General features: G+C 36.3%; 1 protein-coding gene across 1 annotated transcript; it reads left to right on the top strand.

Annotated features, from left to right (window-relative positions):
- Nucleotides 1–330: 330 nt before the first annotated feature.
- On the top strand, nucleotides 331–1,528 carry LOC132508712 (zinc finger and BTB domain-containing protein 47-like). Its single transcript, XM_060129082.1, has 3 exons — nucleotides 331–780; nucleotides 859–929; nucleotides 1,465–1,528. The coding sequence occupies exons 1-3, from the start codon at nucleotides 382–384 to the stop codon at nucleotides 1,526–1,528; spliced, it is 534 nt and encodes a 177-aa protein (XP_059985065.1). The 5' UTR covers nucleotides 331–381.
- The last annotated feature ends 16,075 nt before the right edge of the window (nucleotides 1,529–17,603 follow it).

Here is a 17,603-nt window from a genome sequence, read left to right as displayed (position 1 = left end):
TATCCACCTCATTACAAATAACTCAATTTTGTTTCTTTTTATGACTGAGTAATATTCCATTGTATATATGTGCCACATCTTAAAGAAGACCAATTGATTTTATTCCTGAGAGGGGCATCTGGAATAACTTTATTAATTATAGCCCAGTTAGTCTCATTTGCATACTTATTTCTGCTTAATACGATGCAATAAGAGGGAAGATTAAGGGATATTTATGGAATTGTATATATTGACGAAAAGATAGGAAAACTATAAATGGAGATCACTTTGGTTAATAATTGGAGGTATCTTTTTTGGTTGTTTTTTTTTTTTTTTCTTTTATTTGGGACTGGCCACAGAGAGTTCATCCAAGAGGAGATTAGCCACCAGCCCCCAGAACACATGGGGGTGAAGTATAGAAGCCATTTAAGGGAGAGTGATTCTGAGGAGGAAGAGGAAGAGAAGGAAGAAGATCACAGCTCCCATGAAGAAGATAATGAAGGTTCAGAGGAGGGAGGAGAAGGCACCCATCATGGCAGCCTGGACCAGGAGGATGAGGAAGACAAGGAGGAAGGTCATGGCCTCAGTCTGAGCCAGGAGGAGGAAGAAGAAGAGGAGGAGAAGAGGAGGGAAGAGAGGGCTGAGGTTTGGGTCCCACTGAGCCAAACCACCAGGAGGAAGAAGATGAGGAGGAGGGGCTGGAGGAGGATGAGCTCCCCTTCACCATCATCCCCAGTCCACCGGCCAGGAGGGAGGTGTATGCAGGTGCCTCCAGTGAAGAGGAGAGTGGTGAGGACATGGGTAAGTGATCTGACTGGATGATGGGGGTGGGGAGGAGCGGAGTCAACCTGGGTCACTGCTGCCCTCTTGTCCCCACAGATCAGCAGGATGCCCGGGAGTACGGGAACTACCAGCCAGGGTCCCTGTGTGGCTGCTGTTCCTTCTGCAATGTATGCCTGCAACCCAGCTCCATCCACCAAGCAGTTCCTAGAGTTTGTTCCTGGGCTCTGGTGTGCCTTGGGAGAACCCTGAGCCACAGGCCCGAGTAAACAAAGACACTTCTGGGGCCAAGTGGGGGACAGACTGGAGGCCAGGAGGCTGGGGAGGAGCCTGGGACAGTGGTCCAGGAAAGAGAGGGTGAGGCCTGAGCTGCACTTGCAGATGTGGGGACAGGGAGGAGGGTTCAAGGCAGAGCCGAGGGAGGTGGGACAGGACTGGAGACCGACAGGCTATGGGGAGAATAGGAAGAGAGGGGGTGAAGAGAGTACCTAAAGGTCCAGCCCACAGTGACAAGGGGACGTCAGGGCGCCTTGCAATAGGGAAATGAGGGGGTGGGAAGCAGGTTAAGCAGGTTGGAGGAAGATACTGAGCTCCGTGTCAGAAGTAATGAGGCTGAGAAGTTGGGGGTATGTCCAGCGGGTAGGGTGGAGGACGGGCGGGTAGCTCCCAAACGTTTCTGCCTAACCAGTCGCCTCTGGTCCCCAGCGATGCACTGAATGTGAGAACTGTCACTGTGACGAGGAGAACATGGGAAATCGGTGGACCTTAACCTCCACCTCGCTAGCCGTCTGCCCAAGTACGGCCCACGCCCCATCCTAACTCCGCCCCTGACCATTTCCTACCGTTCCTTCTCTCTCCCCATCCCCGCCCCCAGCACTGCCAGTTCTGCTACCTCTGCCCTCTGGTCTGCGAAACTGTCTGCACTCTTTTTTGGTTGTTTATTTATTTTTTCTTAGAAAAGGGAAAAAAAATAGACTAACAACATTAAAAAGCTTTTGAAAACTTAAACAATGTTGAAAAATGAAAGATTAGAGGAAACAATAGATAATGAATAAAAAATTGAATTAATGTCAATGTCCCTAGATCAGAAATAGAGAGGTGGAAAGCTGTGAATGTAAGGGTTTCTAAAAATTGTTATGAGACCATCTTTATTTACTATTTTAATAAGGTTTCTAAAGTGAATAGTAAATCTGCTAGATTTATAGATGTCACTGAATTTCTGGAGAATGAAATAACACATGAGTAGCAAAATCTAAAGATGATCAGGAGAGATTATGTAAATGGAAAGGAGGAAAAGCATATGAACTTCCCAGTAGATAGCAATATAGAGACCTGTACTAGATATTAAAAAGTTACTTCATTTTTAATTTGTTTCTCTATTAATCAGTCATATTCTAAAATAAAATAGTTACTTGTGATGTTTGCCTAGAAAATTCACCAGAAAGTTGAGAATCTTTGATGAGGAGTGTTGAACACAAAATAGAAAACATTGTATACTTCCATAAAATAATGATACACCCAGTCCTGAAATATTATGTCCATTTCTGGAAACTGCATTTCAAGCAAGAAATTACCACACTGAGAAAAGTCCACAACAACACAATAAATTAAGGCAGTAATCTCCAATTGGTTAATGAATGATGCTATAATCTGCCATAAATCATTGCCCACAGGGTCATAACTTCTGGACTTGAATTATACATCAAACTCACCTTGACCCTCTTTGAACATTCAAATAATACAGTTGAACCTTGAACAATGGTTTGAATTACTCAGGTCCACTACTATGTGGATATTTTTCCCATAGTAAATAATATGGTACTACATGATCTCCTGTTGGCTGAATCCACGAATGTAGAACCACAAATATGGAGGGAACCTTGGATGTGCAGGGAATCCCTTATACAGAAGCCAGGCTATAAATTATACTTACATTTTCCACCTTAAGGGTCGGTGCCCCTAACCCTCATGTTTTTCAGGAGTCAACCTTATGCCCTACTAGAAACTTAATGAATCAAAATATCATGGGATGTTTAGATGTCTGTATTTTGTAAAGTCACCCACAGAGGATGATCATAGTTAGGGCATAAACTACTAAGCTATTTCTTAATAGTGGCTCTTGTTAAGGTTTGAAAAGACAGAAGAATTGGGAATTGTCTTTTTTAAAATTAATTTTTATTGGAGTATAGTCACTTTACAATGTTGTGTTAGTTTCTACTGTACAGCAAAGGAATTGTCATTTAGTGCCTATTTCTGTGTGGTAGTTTCCAAAATCTCAATTTTCCAGCCAGTAGGGAAAGAACATCACAGTTAACACCTTCATCCTCTTGTCTCTCATCTTCATAAGAGCATAAAAATTACTAGACCAATGAGAACCAAGGCCATGCTTGTTTTTTGGGGTGTGTTTTCAACTCCTAAATACTCAGTATTACCACAGATGAGTTTTCAACACACATTTCTTAAATGAGTAAATAAATTTACTAGTGACTTCTATGAGCTAAGTACCTTGCATACATTACATCTTTAATTTTTTAACAATACAAAAATGTATGTGATATAATCACTAGATTAGAGTAAGGACAATGAGGGCCCAAGTTTAAGTTGTCTAAACTCACACAGCTAGTTAGTGTATGCTTTGGCGGTGTCAGCCCACACACCCTTCTCTCCACACTATGATAGCAAGGCTTCAAAAAAGCAGTCTATCCCCTCATTACAAAAGCTTGAGGCCACATTAATTCTTGAGCAGAAGGATGCTTCTATATAAGTAGAGATTTTGAAAAAAAATAGAATTCTTCAACCTGGAGAAAATAAAAATAAAGAAGGAATGCTATAAAATCCATAAATTCAAAAATATTATGAGAGGATGGACATGAAAATTTTTAGCAATCTGAGAATATTTGAAGAGCCTGTCCCCAGAAACTCACAAAAGATACTTTTTAGAACTAATAAAAGACACTGCATTTTACAGAGTTAGTTGTAAAACTGTGAAACTTAAAGCCTTGAAAATGCTCCATGTTGAAGATATAAATAAATCTTAAGAGAGTAAAGAAAATTCCATAGGTGGCAAATTCATAACAAATTCATAACAAATTGAAGGAAAACTAGGACTTGAGGGCCAATATGGCTCCAGCTATGACTTTTATTAATGAGTTGTCTCAATTTTAAGTCCAAATTCGTTGAAGTTCTTGCTACTCTTCCTCCTAGTTGCCTAATGTTTTAAAACTGGGGTTTATCATGGTTGTTGTTCAACTAGCAAAAGTAAACCAATGCTGTAGCTCCAAATGAGTAAAAATAGTCATTGTAATAATATAGGCTAGTATGTATTTAAAAACTAACAGCAAGTTAATAAAATTGTAGTAAGTTTACAAAATCTATATTTTATGGGACTTAAAAAATAGGACTATGCATATTTTTATTTTTACACTGAGTATAAGAGAGTTTTAACCAGTAATTCTTAACCAAGGGCAATTTTGCCCCCCACCCCGGGGACATTTGGCAAGGTCTGGAGACATTTTTGAATGTGAAAACTTGGGGTGGAGAACGTAACTCTTATCTAGTAGGTAGAGGCCAGGGATCCTGCTAAATATTCCATAGTACATGGAACAGAACCCACATCAAAGAATTATCTCATCTAAAGGAAGGGAGGATTCTAAGATGTTCCTAAAGATTTATCACCTCATCTCAGTGTACACACCATGTATAATCCCTGAACTGTGAATATGACTTTATGCCTGTGATTATGTTAATTGCACAGTTGACATTAAGATGGGGAAATAATCAAGTAGGCTAATCATATGGGCCCTTTAAAAGCAAAGAGTTTTCTCCTGATAGAGAAGAGGAAATCAGAGAGATTCTGAGCATGAGAAGGATCTGACAGATGTGAAGAGGTTCTTTGCTGCTGAGATTTCCGGGCCCACAATCAAGGATCTGTGAGTGGCCTTTAGGAATGAATAGCAGTTCTGGCTGCCATCCAGCAAGAGAATGGGGACTTCAATCCCACAACCACAAGGGACTGTGTTCTTCCCATAACAGGAATGAGCTTGGAAGAAGACCTCTAGCCTCCAAGTGAGAACTTAGCCCCATCCAGGGTAGAGAACCATCCATACTATATTGGACTTCTCACTTACAGAACCGTGAGTTAGTAAATGGGTATTGTTTTAAGTCACCAAATCTGTCATTTGTTATGTAGCAATAGAAAACAAGTATGTCAATAGTGCCAAGGTTGAGAAACCATACTTTAAGTATTTTTGTCTATCTATGTCTAAAGGGGTATTACTAGGTTGGCTTTCAAAGAAACAGTGATGAAACTTGTCCCAAGGAAGTAAGTTTATTTAACTTAAATCAAGTTAAAGATGTTCCTTTACTGCGGGACATCTTCGAAACTTTAACATCTTAGTTATACTATGAAGCTACAAGAGAGGAGTTAATTCTGTAGTAATTCCAAAGAACATTTGAACAAAGATCTGTTATTCTTGGCAAGTGATATCGTTTGATCCTAATATCTTAGTATCTTTTGATATTAGGTTTTCTTAGGATTGAGTTTAGTAAAATGTACAAATTAGTAAACTTAAAAAACATCAATTTGAAATTATCTTTCTAATTTCAAAAAAAATCAAATGTACTGAAAAATATGCATTATCCTTTGTAATTTAGATTTTCTGTATTTCAATAATGATGCTTCTTGATCATTTAGTATTATAGAGGTCTTAGAATAATATATAGGGTATTTCTGGAAATTTAAATCTGCAAAGAAACTGTGTATATCTCAATGATTTAGGCAGAGGAGGAGTTAGGGCTGAGGGAAATGCATATTAGACATTTCACCAGGTTCTATTTTTATTAGTTCTGTTATGTCCTCCTTTTCAAAATCTTCTTCTGGTCAAGTATATAATATTATATAACATTTCCACAGACTTGGATGGAAATTTATTTTTTTGTTTTTAGTAACGCTCTCACAGATTACAGTTTTGTCTAAATTCCAGAATATGGAGACCTGGGGATGGGGATGTTTGATGTGGGATTGGCTACCTTTCTTCCTCCGTAAGTTTCAGAATGCCCTCATCCCTATTTCCTTTGTTAGTTGGACATTGGCTTGTCTGCACTGATATTTGCAATTGCTATAACCCATTGAGCACCATCCCCTTCTGTTTTTACTTCCAGGCTCCACATCTTCAGTTTTTATTTGCAGTGATGTCAGTATTTCCCAGCCAAGTATTCTCCCCCCTTGTGTAGCTCCAGTTTGAGAGATGACCAATATTTAATATATACTATGATGCAGATGGTAACCACTTACTGCTGACTGGATCTAAGTTATGGGAAGGCATTTTGGGTTTTTTTTTTTGGAGTATATCAGTAACCCTAGAGATGAGTTAAGAGTAAACAACCATATCTTTATCAAAATAGCTTTTGGCTTTTCTTCAAGTCATCTGTTAGTTGAATAGATATTGTCTAACTTAGTATATTTATATTTCTAACAATTTTTTGTTGCCATCTATTAGTTATCCAATAAATATAGCTAACATTTATTTTAAATATTATTCCAAAAATGACTACTTTCAGCTTATCTCATTGCATCTCTTTTATAAACATCATTTTAGAGAAGGATTGTTTATATCCAGTTAGGAAAGAATATACAGAACAGCTTCAAAATATAGGATAATAGATATTTTAGGTTAGAAACACTTTTATTCTATGCATCGCTTGCTAATGATTAATTTTCATATTGTGTTGAGCCTGTTAAGTACTGAATTATACCTCTTGGATTGAGGATAGTTGCTTTCCACTGACATTGAAGTACTACAATAACATAGAGCCAACTGGTCTCTACAGTCTAGTCCTACATTACCATCCTACACAGGGAGTATACTCTAGCCAAATTAAATTTCTTACCATCTCACACTCATGATGTAGTCATTTAAATATTTATGTTTACTCTTTCCTCTACCCAGAATGCCTTTGATCGAATGAAGGTACATTATAGTGTACATTGTAGTAACAAACAGCCCCAAACTAAGTGATATAACTTAACAAAAGTTTGTTTTGGGCTAACTCCTTATGAAAATATTTGTGTAGGGGGTGGGGGCCAGGACGCAGGCTGAGGGAATACTTTGTTCCAGTAAGTCTCTTAGAGACACAGATTGATACAGACTCTGCAGGTTATTTCATCTCTTTACATTTTCTCATCAATAAAATGTGAATAAAAATGTCTGCCTCTGCAAGTCTGTCATTAGAATTAAATATGTAAAGTGCTTTTCTGATGTCCCAAAGACAGCAGTCATCCCCCTTCTCCCTCTTCCTCCTTCTCCCTCCAGAACACCTGTAACAAACATTCCACTTCTCATTTTTCCTTGTACTATAATTACTTTTCTTGGCCTGCTAGATTGTAAATGTTGGAGACTACAGCATGTGTCTTTTTCATTTTTGTGTCTGCATGAGCATCCAGCATAGTTTCCCATAGAAATTTTAAAATATTTGTTAATGGAGAGAACTTATGATTTTCCAATATATATGAATGGCTTTCCAAGAGTTCTCTGCAGCCCTAATTCTGTATTTATTCTAAACTTGAAATAGAAATAAAACGTTAAGCATTTTATTTTTAAAAATTTATATGAAGAATAAATGCATAACTAATTTTAGTTTTAACTTTTCTCTCCTCAAACCTGTTTATTTGTTTTTTTATACACTAAGCTTTATGGGTTAACAGACTTTTTTTCAATAAGCATGGGACCTGGAATATAGTAGTTGCTTAATACATATTTATGAATAAAGTCTAATCTGTTTTCAGAGTATACAACTGCAGAGATATTAATTATACATCTGTAAAAACATAAATTAGTATTGGCTTTTGTGAAGAGTTTTCCTCAGAATATCAGAAAAGAAATATTTCAGAATCTTAAAGTGGAAGTTCTTAAGCTGTATTCATTTTGAAGAAGTTCAGTACATTTTGAATTTTTGTACTTTTGGGGAATTTTATAGGTACTTATACAATAGGAAAAAAGAAAGACCTAATTCTACAAATGTTATTTTCAGTATTTGAATGGCTTATTGAAATGTCTGGCTAGTGTAATACACTTGGGTTCCATTCCTGACTATTGATAACTGTATAATTCAAATGTAAAAATATGAAAACGTGCTTACCCATTCTGATACAGTTGCCTCACTTATTTTTTTCTTCTCTGTATTTTATTTATTTATTTATTATTGATGTATAGTTGATTTACAATGTTGTATTAATTTCTGCAGTACAGAAAAGTGATTCAGTTATATTGGATTGGCCAAAAGTTTGTTCGGATTTTTCTATAACATCTTATAAGAAACCAAATGAACTTTTTGGCCAACTATAAATATATACATATATATATATATATTCCTTTTCATATTCTTTTCCATTACAGTTTATCACAGGATATTGAGTATAGTTCCCTGTGCTATACAGTAGGACCTTGTTGTTTATTCATTAGTTGCCTCACTTATAACTTGTGAGAATACAATCAGATATAATAAGTTAATGTTTAAATTATTGTGGCTATACTGTTGTTTCTACTATTCATTTCCTTTAGCAATCCTCATGTATAGATTTGGATTAATTCTAGCAAATTTTCTCCTAAAGCAAAACATGATCATAATATGCCACAGAGATTACTCTGTCTAGAAAAAGCAACCTAAAATTCTCAACTGCACGGGTAACTATACGTGTATTTGTTTAAACAGACATCTCAGCCCTTGAAGTGTGTTGGGAAAAAAATCTTACTAATGTACTAAATATATTCAGAAACATTTTAGGATGAGATAAATGTTTTAAGAAAACATTTGTATCTGAAATATGCATTTTACTTATAAATTCCATGCTTCTTGATATTCTAGGAGTCAACCAATTTTTCACCGAATTTTCAACCCATAAAAAACAGTTGTAAATTTAAGAACAATGAGAGTGTGATTCTAAGACAAATACATCACAAAAGGGTGAATCAGAAAGAAATGAGTTGTTTCTGCATAGGCAGGTATTCCTCCTAATTTATGGAAACGTTTGTCCTGCTTGTAAAATTCCATATTTATGGAATAGAGAATTATTGCTGCTGTAAGATGTAACAAAATGGCTAAATGCCTGAGGAAAATATAATAAGGATATTTAGGTTAAGAATATAATATTCAAAAACTTTTACTGGGAAGTTAGAGTTATCTTAGTTTCCATCTAATAAATTGGGGCAGAATGCTGATTTAATATTAGATAAATATAATAATCTGAATGCTGTCATATATACTAATGTAATCCCTTTAAAAAACAGGACATATGGTCTATATGTATTAATGATTAAAGTCATTACTGAAATTCTATGATTTTTTTCTATCTTGAAAATCATAGCCATTTGTCTAATTTGGGCTAAACATTAAATATTCCAATTACTTCAATTTGCTACATATAACTAAACAAATCAAAGATCAGAATTGTGATGAAAGGGAGGATGTGTACTAGACAGTGCTGGCTGTGCACTCAAAATTCATTCTACCTCTTTTTTTTTTACTAACAGAAATCCAATTCTGTTTGGTATAGTAACGTGCCCAGATAAATACTTGATTTCCCAGGATGCTGCCCATCTAAGTGTGGTGTAAGTTATATTATTTGTGGCCGATAAGGGACTTCCAGGAGAGCTGTTCATTCTTGGATTAAATGAGACAGATTTAGCTGTCATTTCCCTTTTACTTTTATTTTTCCCCTTCCCCTTTTATCTTCCAGAAAGTTTTTGTGATGCATGGGAGCACAGATATCATGTTGCAATTGTGGAGAAAAGTCACATTTCAAAAATTGCAGGCCACATAATAGACATTGCCTGAAGCACTGATGGTATCTTAGGTCCACTGCCCTCATCCTGGTTTCTTGTTATATAAGGAAAATAAATCACTTTTGCAATGCTTGTTGTATACTTTTCCATACGGTGCTAAACACAAGAAAAGAGGAGAAAGCAAGGAGAAGAGGAGGGAAGGCAATAAGTCCATGTTTTTAAGATAAGGTAATAAAAGATGTCAAAGTAGGCAAGAACTGTGAACTTCTTCATGCTCCAAAAATGACTTTGAGTTTTATTATATCTGCAGTCCAGGCAGGAAGTATGAAACAAGAAAAGGGTAAACGAGCAAGAGAAGTTGAGTCAGCCCTCTTTTAAGAGGTCTTCTAAGAATTCTGATTAAGTGATCTGTACTTGGACCAAAATAGTCCCATGTCCACCCCCTGCTTATAAGGGAGCCCGAAGAATATATCTCTTTCCCTTGGTACAGTGCTACTCCAACAAATTTGGATTTCTGTTAATATGTAGGAAGAGGAAAATGATACTGAGTAGAAAATTGCCACTTTATCTTTGTAATATTAATCTCATTTAACGAAGTGTTTTTTTTTTGTTTTTTTTTTTTTTTTTTTTTGCGGTACGTGGGCCTCTCACTGTTGTGGCCTCTCCCGTTGCGGAGCACAGGCTCCAGACGCGCAGGCTCAGCGGCCATGGCTCACGGGCCCAGCCGTTCCCTGGCATGTGGGATCTTCCCGGACCGGGGCACGAACCTGTGTCGGCAGGCGGACTCTCGACCACTGCGCCACCAGGGAAGCCCACCAGGAAGCCCACCAGGAAGTGGTTTTTATTCCCACTATTTGCTTGAAAATTTGGAGCAACTTCTAACTTTCATTCTGGCAGATATTTTTAAATATGTGTCAGCAACAATAAATTGTGATCTCAGGTTCACGAGGAATCAAACTCCAAACTCAAGATAGGACTGGATCAGTAATTATGAATCTTGAAGTGGGAAAAGGTGACTTGTTTTTATGTTCTCTCTCTGTTGGTGGGTTGATCTTTCCTGATGTACTGAGGGTGAAACTCTTAGTTTCTCAGTCTCCTTGGGTCATTTTGTTTGATATGGTCTCAGCTCTAAGTGGCCATCTTGCTTCTGTCCATTCACCTCTTTTTAAAAGCACAGTTTTTTGTTCACTGTGATACCTTTAAAACAAGTCTGTGAATTCTCTGACATTTGTCTCAGACAGCAGGTTCATGAGCCAAAGTAAGGTTGTTTTAAAATTAATTTTTCAGCCACAACAACTGGAAGAGTTATGGAGATTACACCTCCTTCACCAAGTAGCTCACCTCCCTAAATTTCAGTGTGCTTATTTGTGAAATGTGGGGACTTCATTTTTCCAGAAGCATTTTTCACTGAAAAATATAATTCTCTTCAGGGGGAAATATACCCTTAAAATTTTAGTTCAGGAAATCTTGTATAAAAATCAGCAATATGATAAAAAAGAAACATCAAGTAGCTGAGCCTAGTATATTTTGTGTCCATGGCATAAATTTTCAGCTATAAATTCAATTTAAATAACAATTATAGACTTTTTAGTTCTCTCTGACTTCCTGAGTCTGTTTTTAGTAAAATCTCTTCTTCAAGAGATTGCTTATCTAAGCTTTTGATTTATTTGGTATATATTCTATGACGTTCTCATTCTAAATATGTTTAAAATGTGTGATTGTATCTCCTTTTAATTGTGCCTTCTGAGTTTTTCTGGATTAATCTCACCAGTGTTCTTTCTGTTTCATTCAACTTAATAAATAATTAGATTTTTGACATTTTGTTCTTTTCTATTGAATCTTCAATTTTTTTAAATTGTTTATTTTTTATGTCCTCTCTCTACAACTTTAAAAAATTCACTCTGACACTTATATTTTTTCAGAGTTTAAGATGTTTCTCATCTCTTTTTGCCCATTGCAAAATCAAACATTTTTAACCATCCACTATATGGATACATTCAATTTTTTTTTAAATGAGGTTATGAAAGGAATAGAAAGTTGTGATAAAAAATTAAGATAAAGACTAAGTTTTTAGAAGTTTAAGGTATGCTCTTGGGAGTGAATTGATGAAATACTGTGGCAACAGAAGTCACTGGATGAAGAAAATTTTTAAAAAATAGACTTGGTTGTTTCATGGATATCCAAATAGATATGCATATTTCTCAGTCTTAGAGCAAGATGATGAAAAGTTCCTTTAGTTCAGTTTAACTCCTGAATGAATGTGAGCAAATGACCCACCAAAATGTTAATAAAAGGAGGGCAAGAGGGTGTGAATGTGAAGGAGAGAGTTTTATATGAGGATGAAAGAATAAGAGTCAACCTTTGAAGGCTCGGTTAGAAGACTGCTGACTTTGCCTCCTGACTTTTTGGTCAATAATGTGAGGTGAGAGAGAAGGACCAATTTCCACTGGTGAAGACTGCAGGAAAATCAGCTTCTAGGGGAAATCCAGGTTTCAGTTTGTGGAAGGAAGTAAACGGAAAGTTCTTACAGAGAGACTATAACTACAGAGAACTTTTTAAAATTTTTTGAAATGCAATGAAGTTGGATTATGCAGCAAGGTAGAAGTAGTGGAAAGCTGTATATGAATCAGAGAATAGGAGAAATGGGCAAGTAGAAGGGTACACGAGCCTCAGGAATCACAGCAATGAGAGATGTGGATGGTATCAGCCAATGAACGTTAAGTGGACTCAGTGGAATGTCAGCACCTATGACAGGGAGGGTGCTGGTGAGCTGATCTGGGAGGGAGTTGGATTGGCGTGTCAGCCTCAATAGGTGTTGCATAACCTGAGTCTAAGTGGAAAAAAGTCCTGCGTGCCTTGCCCTGCTTTGTCTTCAGGGCTGCTTAGCGTGTTGTTTCCACTACTGTTTGAGCCTAGACTTCTTGAGTGCCTCTGCTGTCCAACCAAGGTCTCATGGTTACCACACAGTGACAGTACATTTGAGTGCTCTGTTTTCACTGAAGTGTAAAGGCAGCATCTTGAAAGTGGGGCTTCCTGTTTACAAATGCTTGGTCAAGATTGAGAGTAAAAGTGATATTAAATTATCAGATTAAAAGATAGAGAATTAAGGTCTGACTTAGTGTTTTAGTGAATAATTCATTCTGACAATTACAGAATGCTGATATTTCAAGGCACTGGGAGCACGAATACCACTTTGGTGTTAGGTTGTGTTGGTCAGCATCGCTCCCCTCTGTTTTGAAAGCAGGGATGAGTCTTTTCCGGTAACAGGAATGGAATAGCACAGGTCTTATGTAAAACATCATACAAGGACACGTTTTTTCCAGTGATCCTTGTAGCTCGATATTCTCTTCGCCAGGCTTTTTGGCTATTACACTGTACTTTTTCAGCATTAATATTACCATTTTCTCTCTTAAATTACCCAATAAGAATGATATAAAAGTTATTTCCAGTACATTTTCATTTAAGGATAATGAACACTAATGACTACAAAGCTGAGATTTCCTCAGCTCAAAAAGTCTGAATATAGCTAAAGAAAATGAGGAAGGCTGGATATTAATGATAAATATTGAAGACTAGCCTTCTTATGGGGGTAAAGAAAGATACTTATATGGCTAATTTATAATGAAAATTAAAATAAAACCTACCATTGCTAAGTAGTTCTGGGTCAGCTACTGCTTATAAACAAACTGTTCTTGTATCTCATACTAAATCTTTATTGGTCTTGCTTCTAATTTCAGTTTAAGTGTTGGAGACAGCCTTAAATTTGCTGACTTTGTCATGTCACAGTATATCCTTTACACATCATCAGTCTCTGCTCCTAAATCACAATTAGCATATTCTCACCAAGTCTATAATAGCTACAAATACCTCATAGTTCCATTTTTGGCTATTCCATTTCAAAGTTATTCTTGGTTTAAATATATGTCAAATTTTATATAATCGATGTGAAAGTTGTTTAAAATTGTATGTAATATTTCCCTTTAACATTTTTATTAAATCTGGAGACTTCCTTTATATGTCTTGTTTCCATCTTTTCATTTTTATGCTGGCCAACCTATTCTATGAAAAAGCAAATGATCATCTTCTCCCACTTTACAGTGCTTTACCTTATTTCCTCTGGCCGTGCTTTCCTCAAACTCCGCCATGTGAGACTATTGATGTTCTGCCCCTGCAGTCTTGACTGACAATTGTTGCTCACTGATCCTTTGGTCTTCTTGGCTCACACATAGACCTATATTAGAACCCCCTGGATGAACATGCAGGAGTCCATTTGCTCCCAGGTCACTGTTTTCTATTTTTTCTGATGTGGTGGCTTTGCAAGTAGAACTGCATAGTGTCTTAGAATTCTTTATATTGAAGTGAAACTAAATCAGTCCTGAAGTTGGTTACCTGGTTGAAGCTTTTCCCTACCCCTCAATTTTATAGCTTTGGGATGCTGCCGTCCATGGCCATCTGAACATTGGATATTGAATTTGCTTACTTCTCATAGAACACCTGTTGCTCACCACTATCTGAGATCATGTGGATTTTGTCAAATTGCTTGGCCTATTTCCAGTCTGCTTTGATTTACCTCTGGAATCAATCTTTACAGATAGCTCAGCTTTCTCAGTGTAGTTCATAACCAGATTAACATGTTTTATACAAAGTCTTGACTCTGTGTGGACAACTGTGCCATGAACTTGAATTTCTAACAAGATGCCAATGACTATACCATGCATCCTCCATTATTCTGACAATCACCCTGTCTGAATCTACCCTAGCACTCTAATTCTAAAAAAAGTCACCTCATCTTGGCCACAAAGATGTCCAGTTTTACCTAAGTAGAATTAAAGATGTACCCTGACACTCTGGCCCACTGTATTGACCCTGGAAACTCCATTTTAACTGTGGTAGAGAGTATTGAAAATAAGAGTAAAAGTGCAACAGTATATAGCCTGCTTTCTGATGTAAGTAGTATGTTTGTATATATGCATATATTATGTGTGGTAACTTTGTATAGTTTAATAATGTTAGTTTTAGCTACTGTAGAATGTACTACTAGAAAATACCAAAGACCCTAGAGACCAAAAATGGCACTTAAGCTACTCTTTGTCAAGTAGCACTCAAATATATCATGGTAGTAATAATTGATAATATAGGTACCTAACACATATGATGGAGAATTCTGTTAAAGTGAAGAGAAGATAGAAATTCATTAGTTCAGAATTGGAAGATGGAAAAAGTAGTTTGAGTAAAGTGCATTTGCCTGATACCAGTTTCCAAAGGAATGATTATTTAGAACACTCTGTGCTTTTCCATAAAGTTGGTTATAACCCTATTGAATAATTTAGTTCAGTACAAGGACAAATCATTAAACTTCTTGAAGCCTTTCCTGGCTTATACACCACAAAAGGGCAAGGACACTTTTGTATGTAGTATTCTTAGTTTTATGAAGAAAAAAGTAACAGTTTCAAGGGAGTCATGACAGCATTAATAAAATATTTGTTTTGATAAATCTAAGTCTGTTGTTTTGAGTATGTTTAGTTTGTTAAAATAGACCACATACAACATTGATCATTGAGCCTTAGAGTTAACTAAACCACATCTGTCATATATAATGGGTGCCTGCTAGTATTATTGGCCAGAGGTTTACCTTTTGATATTAAGGTATAAGATTCTTTTCAGTAGCATTTGGTTTGTTCTTTTCATGAAAGCATGGAGTTGGATTATTTACATTAGCTAGAAAAAATTGACCTGCAAGTGTAATTTTTTTCAATTTTATGCATCAACTGATTAGAATTATGGATGTTAATAAAAATGTGTTGTTATTGTGTTTTCCTGTCTATTTTGACTACAACTTGCATGTTAAGTAATGTTTTCATTTATATATTTTTAATAACGTTGAATTTATACACAGTGTAGATAGACACCTTAAAGAATATGTCTTTTTCCAATTGAGTTCCATGGTAATCTAGCCTTTTCTTACTTATGCACCAGATGGTTCTATTACATGAAATTTAGCATAAATTATTTACCCATGTTTCCTTCCCCTCTCTTTTCTTCTTTTTACCTTAAGCTGCTTTCCCATCTCTTTTGTTATTACTTTTCTTTCTTTATTTCTGCAAATATTGATATTTATTGATTCCTTATATTTATATAGCTGTGCACATTTGGGGTTTAAGAAAGATACATGATCTCAGCCCACAAGAAGCTTTGAATCCATTAAGAGAAAAAAGATGCATGCATTTTAAAAGTTCATTGACAATCAATTGACAAATTAATAATCTGGAAATATGTTTTCTTTTTATAACTGCCACCACAGCTAGAATAATATATATGATTCTATCATATATGCACTTCTTTCCTTAAAATTATATGGTGAGAGAAGATTTCACAAGCCTGAAAGACTAGAAAGTATCCTGAGTGAGCACTGTAGCATAAATCAAAGAAATCTGACAAAGAAAAGATGGCAGAGTAAGCAGTGTCATAACATTCCTATTCTTCACACTTAATGAAGCAAAAAAGCAAAGAAACAAAGTAAAAAATTGAAAAAAATACACTAGCATTAATCAAACTAAGTAAGGGTAAAAACTCATATTAGACAGTTCAAAAATCATTGGCCAGTGGAAGAAAAGCTATGGATAAATATATGAATGTTACTCTACCCTGCCAGGAGCATGTTAGTGTGTAAGCAGGTGGCGAGGGTAGTAGAAATTATTCATTGTCCCCACTATCCAGTCTTCCTTTCTTTTTTACTTAAAATTTTTGTATTGAAACTGTCCAAAAAGTTTATATTACACCAGAAACCATGTATGAATTTAATAATTTAAATTCTACTATAAATTATTATTGATAAATATTATCATTCCAATTAAGTTTTTTGTCTTTGTTTAAAAGTTGAGTATTTTATTGTTAATCTATTTGGGGTTAATCTCATTCTATTGCTGCCTGACAAGTTACCCCCAAATTTAGTGGCTTAAAACAATAAACATTTATTATATCATAGTCCCTGTGCTTCAGAAATCTTGGTGCAGCTTAGCTGGGTCCTTGGGCTCACTACTGTGTCTCATAAATCTGAGATCAAGTTATGGGCTAAAGCTACATTCTTATCAAGGCTGGACTAGAGGAAAAGCCCCTTCCAACCTCACTTTTGTGACTGTAGTCTCAGGTCCTTGTTGGCTATTGGTTGGAGACCTCATTTTTTTTTCCCACTTGAACCTCTCCATTGGGCAGCTCAAAAATAGTAGCTGGTTCCTGTCAGAGCAAGCAAGTCAAAAGAATGTGAAAGGGCATGTAAAACAAAAACCACAACACTTCATAAATTAATCTTTGAGGGGACAACCCATCATGCTTTTCATCTGTTCATTAGAAGAGTGTCAGTGGGTCAGCCCACATTCAAGAGGAGGGGATAATACCAAATAGTGAATACTAAGAGGCCAGAATCATTGAACCCATCTTAAGTTTGTGTACCACGTTCATATTAAATGCCATTGTTCAATTATAGTAAGTTAGAAAAAAAAAAAAGATTCCAACAGTCTGACTCTTACTTTGTCAGGCTTTTAAAGGAATAAAATTATATAAACCCAACCCAAATTGGCTTTAGCAAAATAATAATTTATTTGTTTATGTAACAAAAAAGTCTCAAAGTCTCAGGGTTGTCCTGACTGTAGATCCAGAAGGATTCTGTTCTCCCCTGACACATAACTCTGTTTTCAAAATAGTTTTGAATGGTTCCTATTGATCCATCTTGTGCTCCATCCCCATCCCTATGGCTGGGGGGAATGGAACTCCCCAGCTGATCAATCCTGAGTCACCTGCCCAATCCTGAAATCTGGGAGAAAGTGACAGAAGCAGAAATCTAAGTCATCTGAACTGAGAGTGGGGAAAAGAAAAATTGAGGTGCTGTTACCACAGCAAGGGTTATTGGCTAATGGGCAAACAAATCACTGTTGTCCACTGCACTCATCTGTCCCTGTGGTGCCCCTACCTGTTCTAACTCATGTGGTTTGCTGTTTTTGGTGAACCTAAAGATATACATAACAACTCATTTTATTTTGCTGGCAGAAATTAGTAGATAACTATCTT

This window comes from Lagenorhynchus albirostris, chromosome 18, assembly GCF_949774975.1.
Source record: "Lagenorhynchus albirostris chromosome 18, mLagAlb1.1, whole genome shotgun sequence".
Classification (NCBI taxonomy): domain Eukaryota; kingdom Metazoa; phylum Chordata; class Mammalia; order Artiodactyla; family Delphinidae; genus Lagenorhynchus; species Lagenorhynchus albirostris.
This window is presented reverse-complemented; position numbering and strand designations above follow the sequence as displayed.

Bases quoted from the DNA above. Each gene is read 5' to 3' on its own strand.
- LOC132508712 (XM_060129082.1), top strand. From the start codon at position 382: ATGGGGGTGAAGTATAGAAGCCATTTAAGGGAGAGTGATTCTGAGGAG. The intron at 781-858 runs GTAAGTGATCTG...TTGTCCCCACAG, and splicing joins GGAGAGTGGTGAGGACATGG to ATCAGCAGGATGCCCGGGAG. The intron at 930-1,464 runs GTATGCCTGCAA...TCTGGTCCCCAG, and splicing joins GCTGCTGTTCCTTCTGCAAT to CGATGCACTGAATGTGAGAA.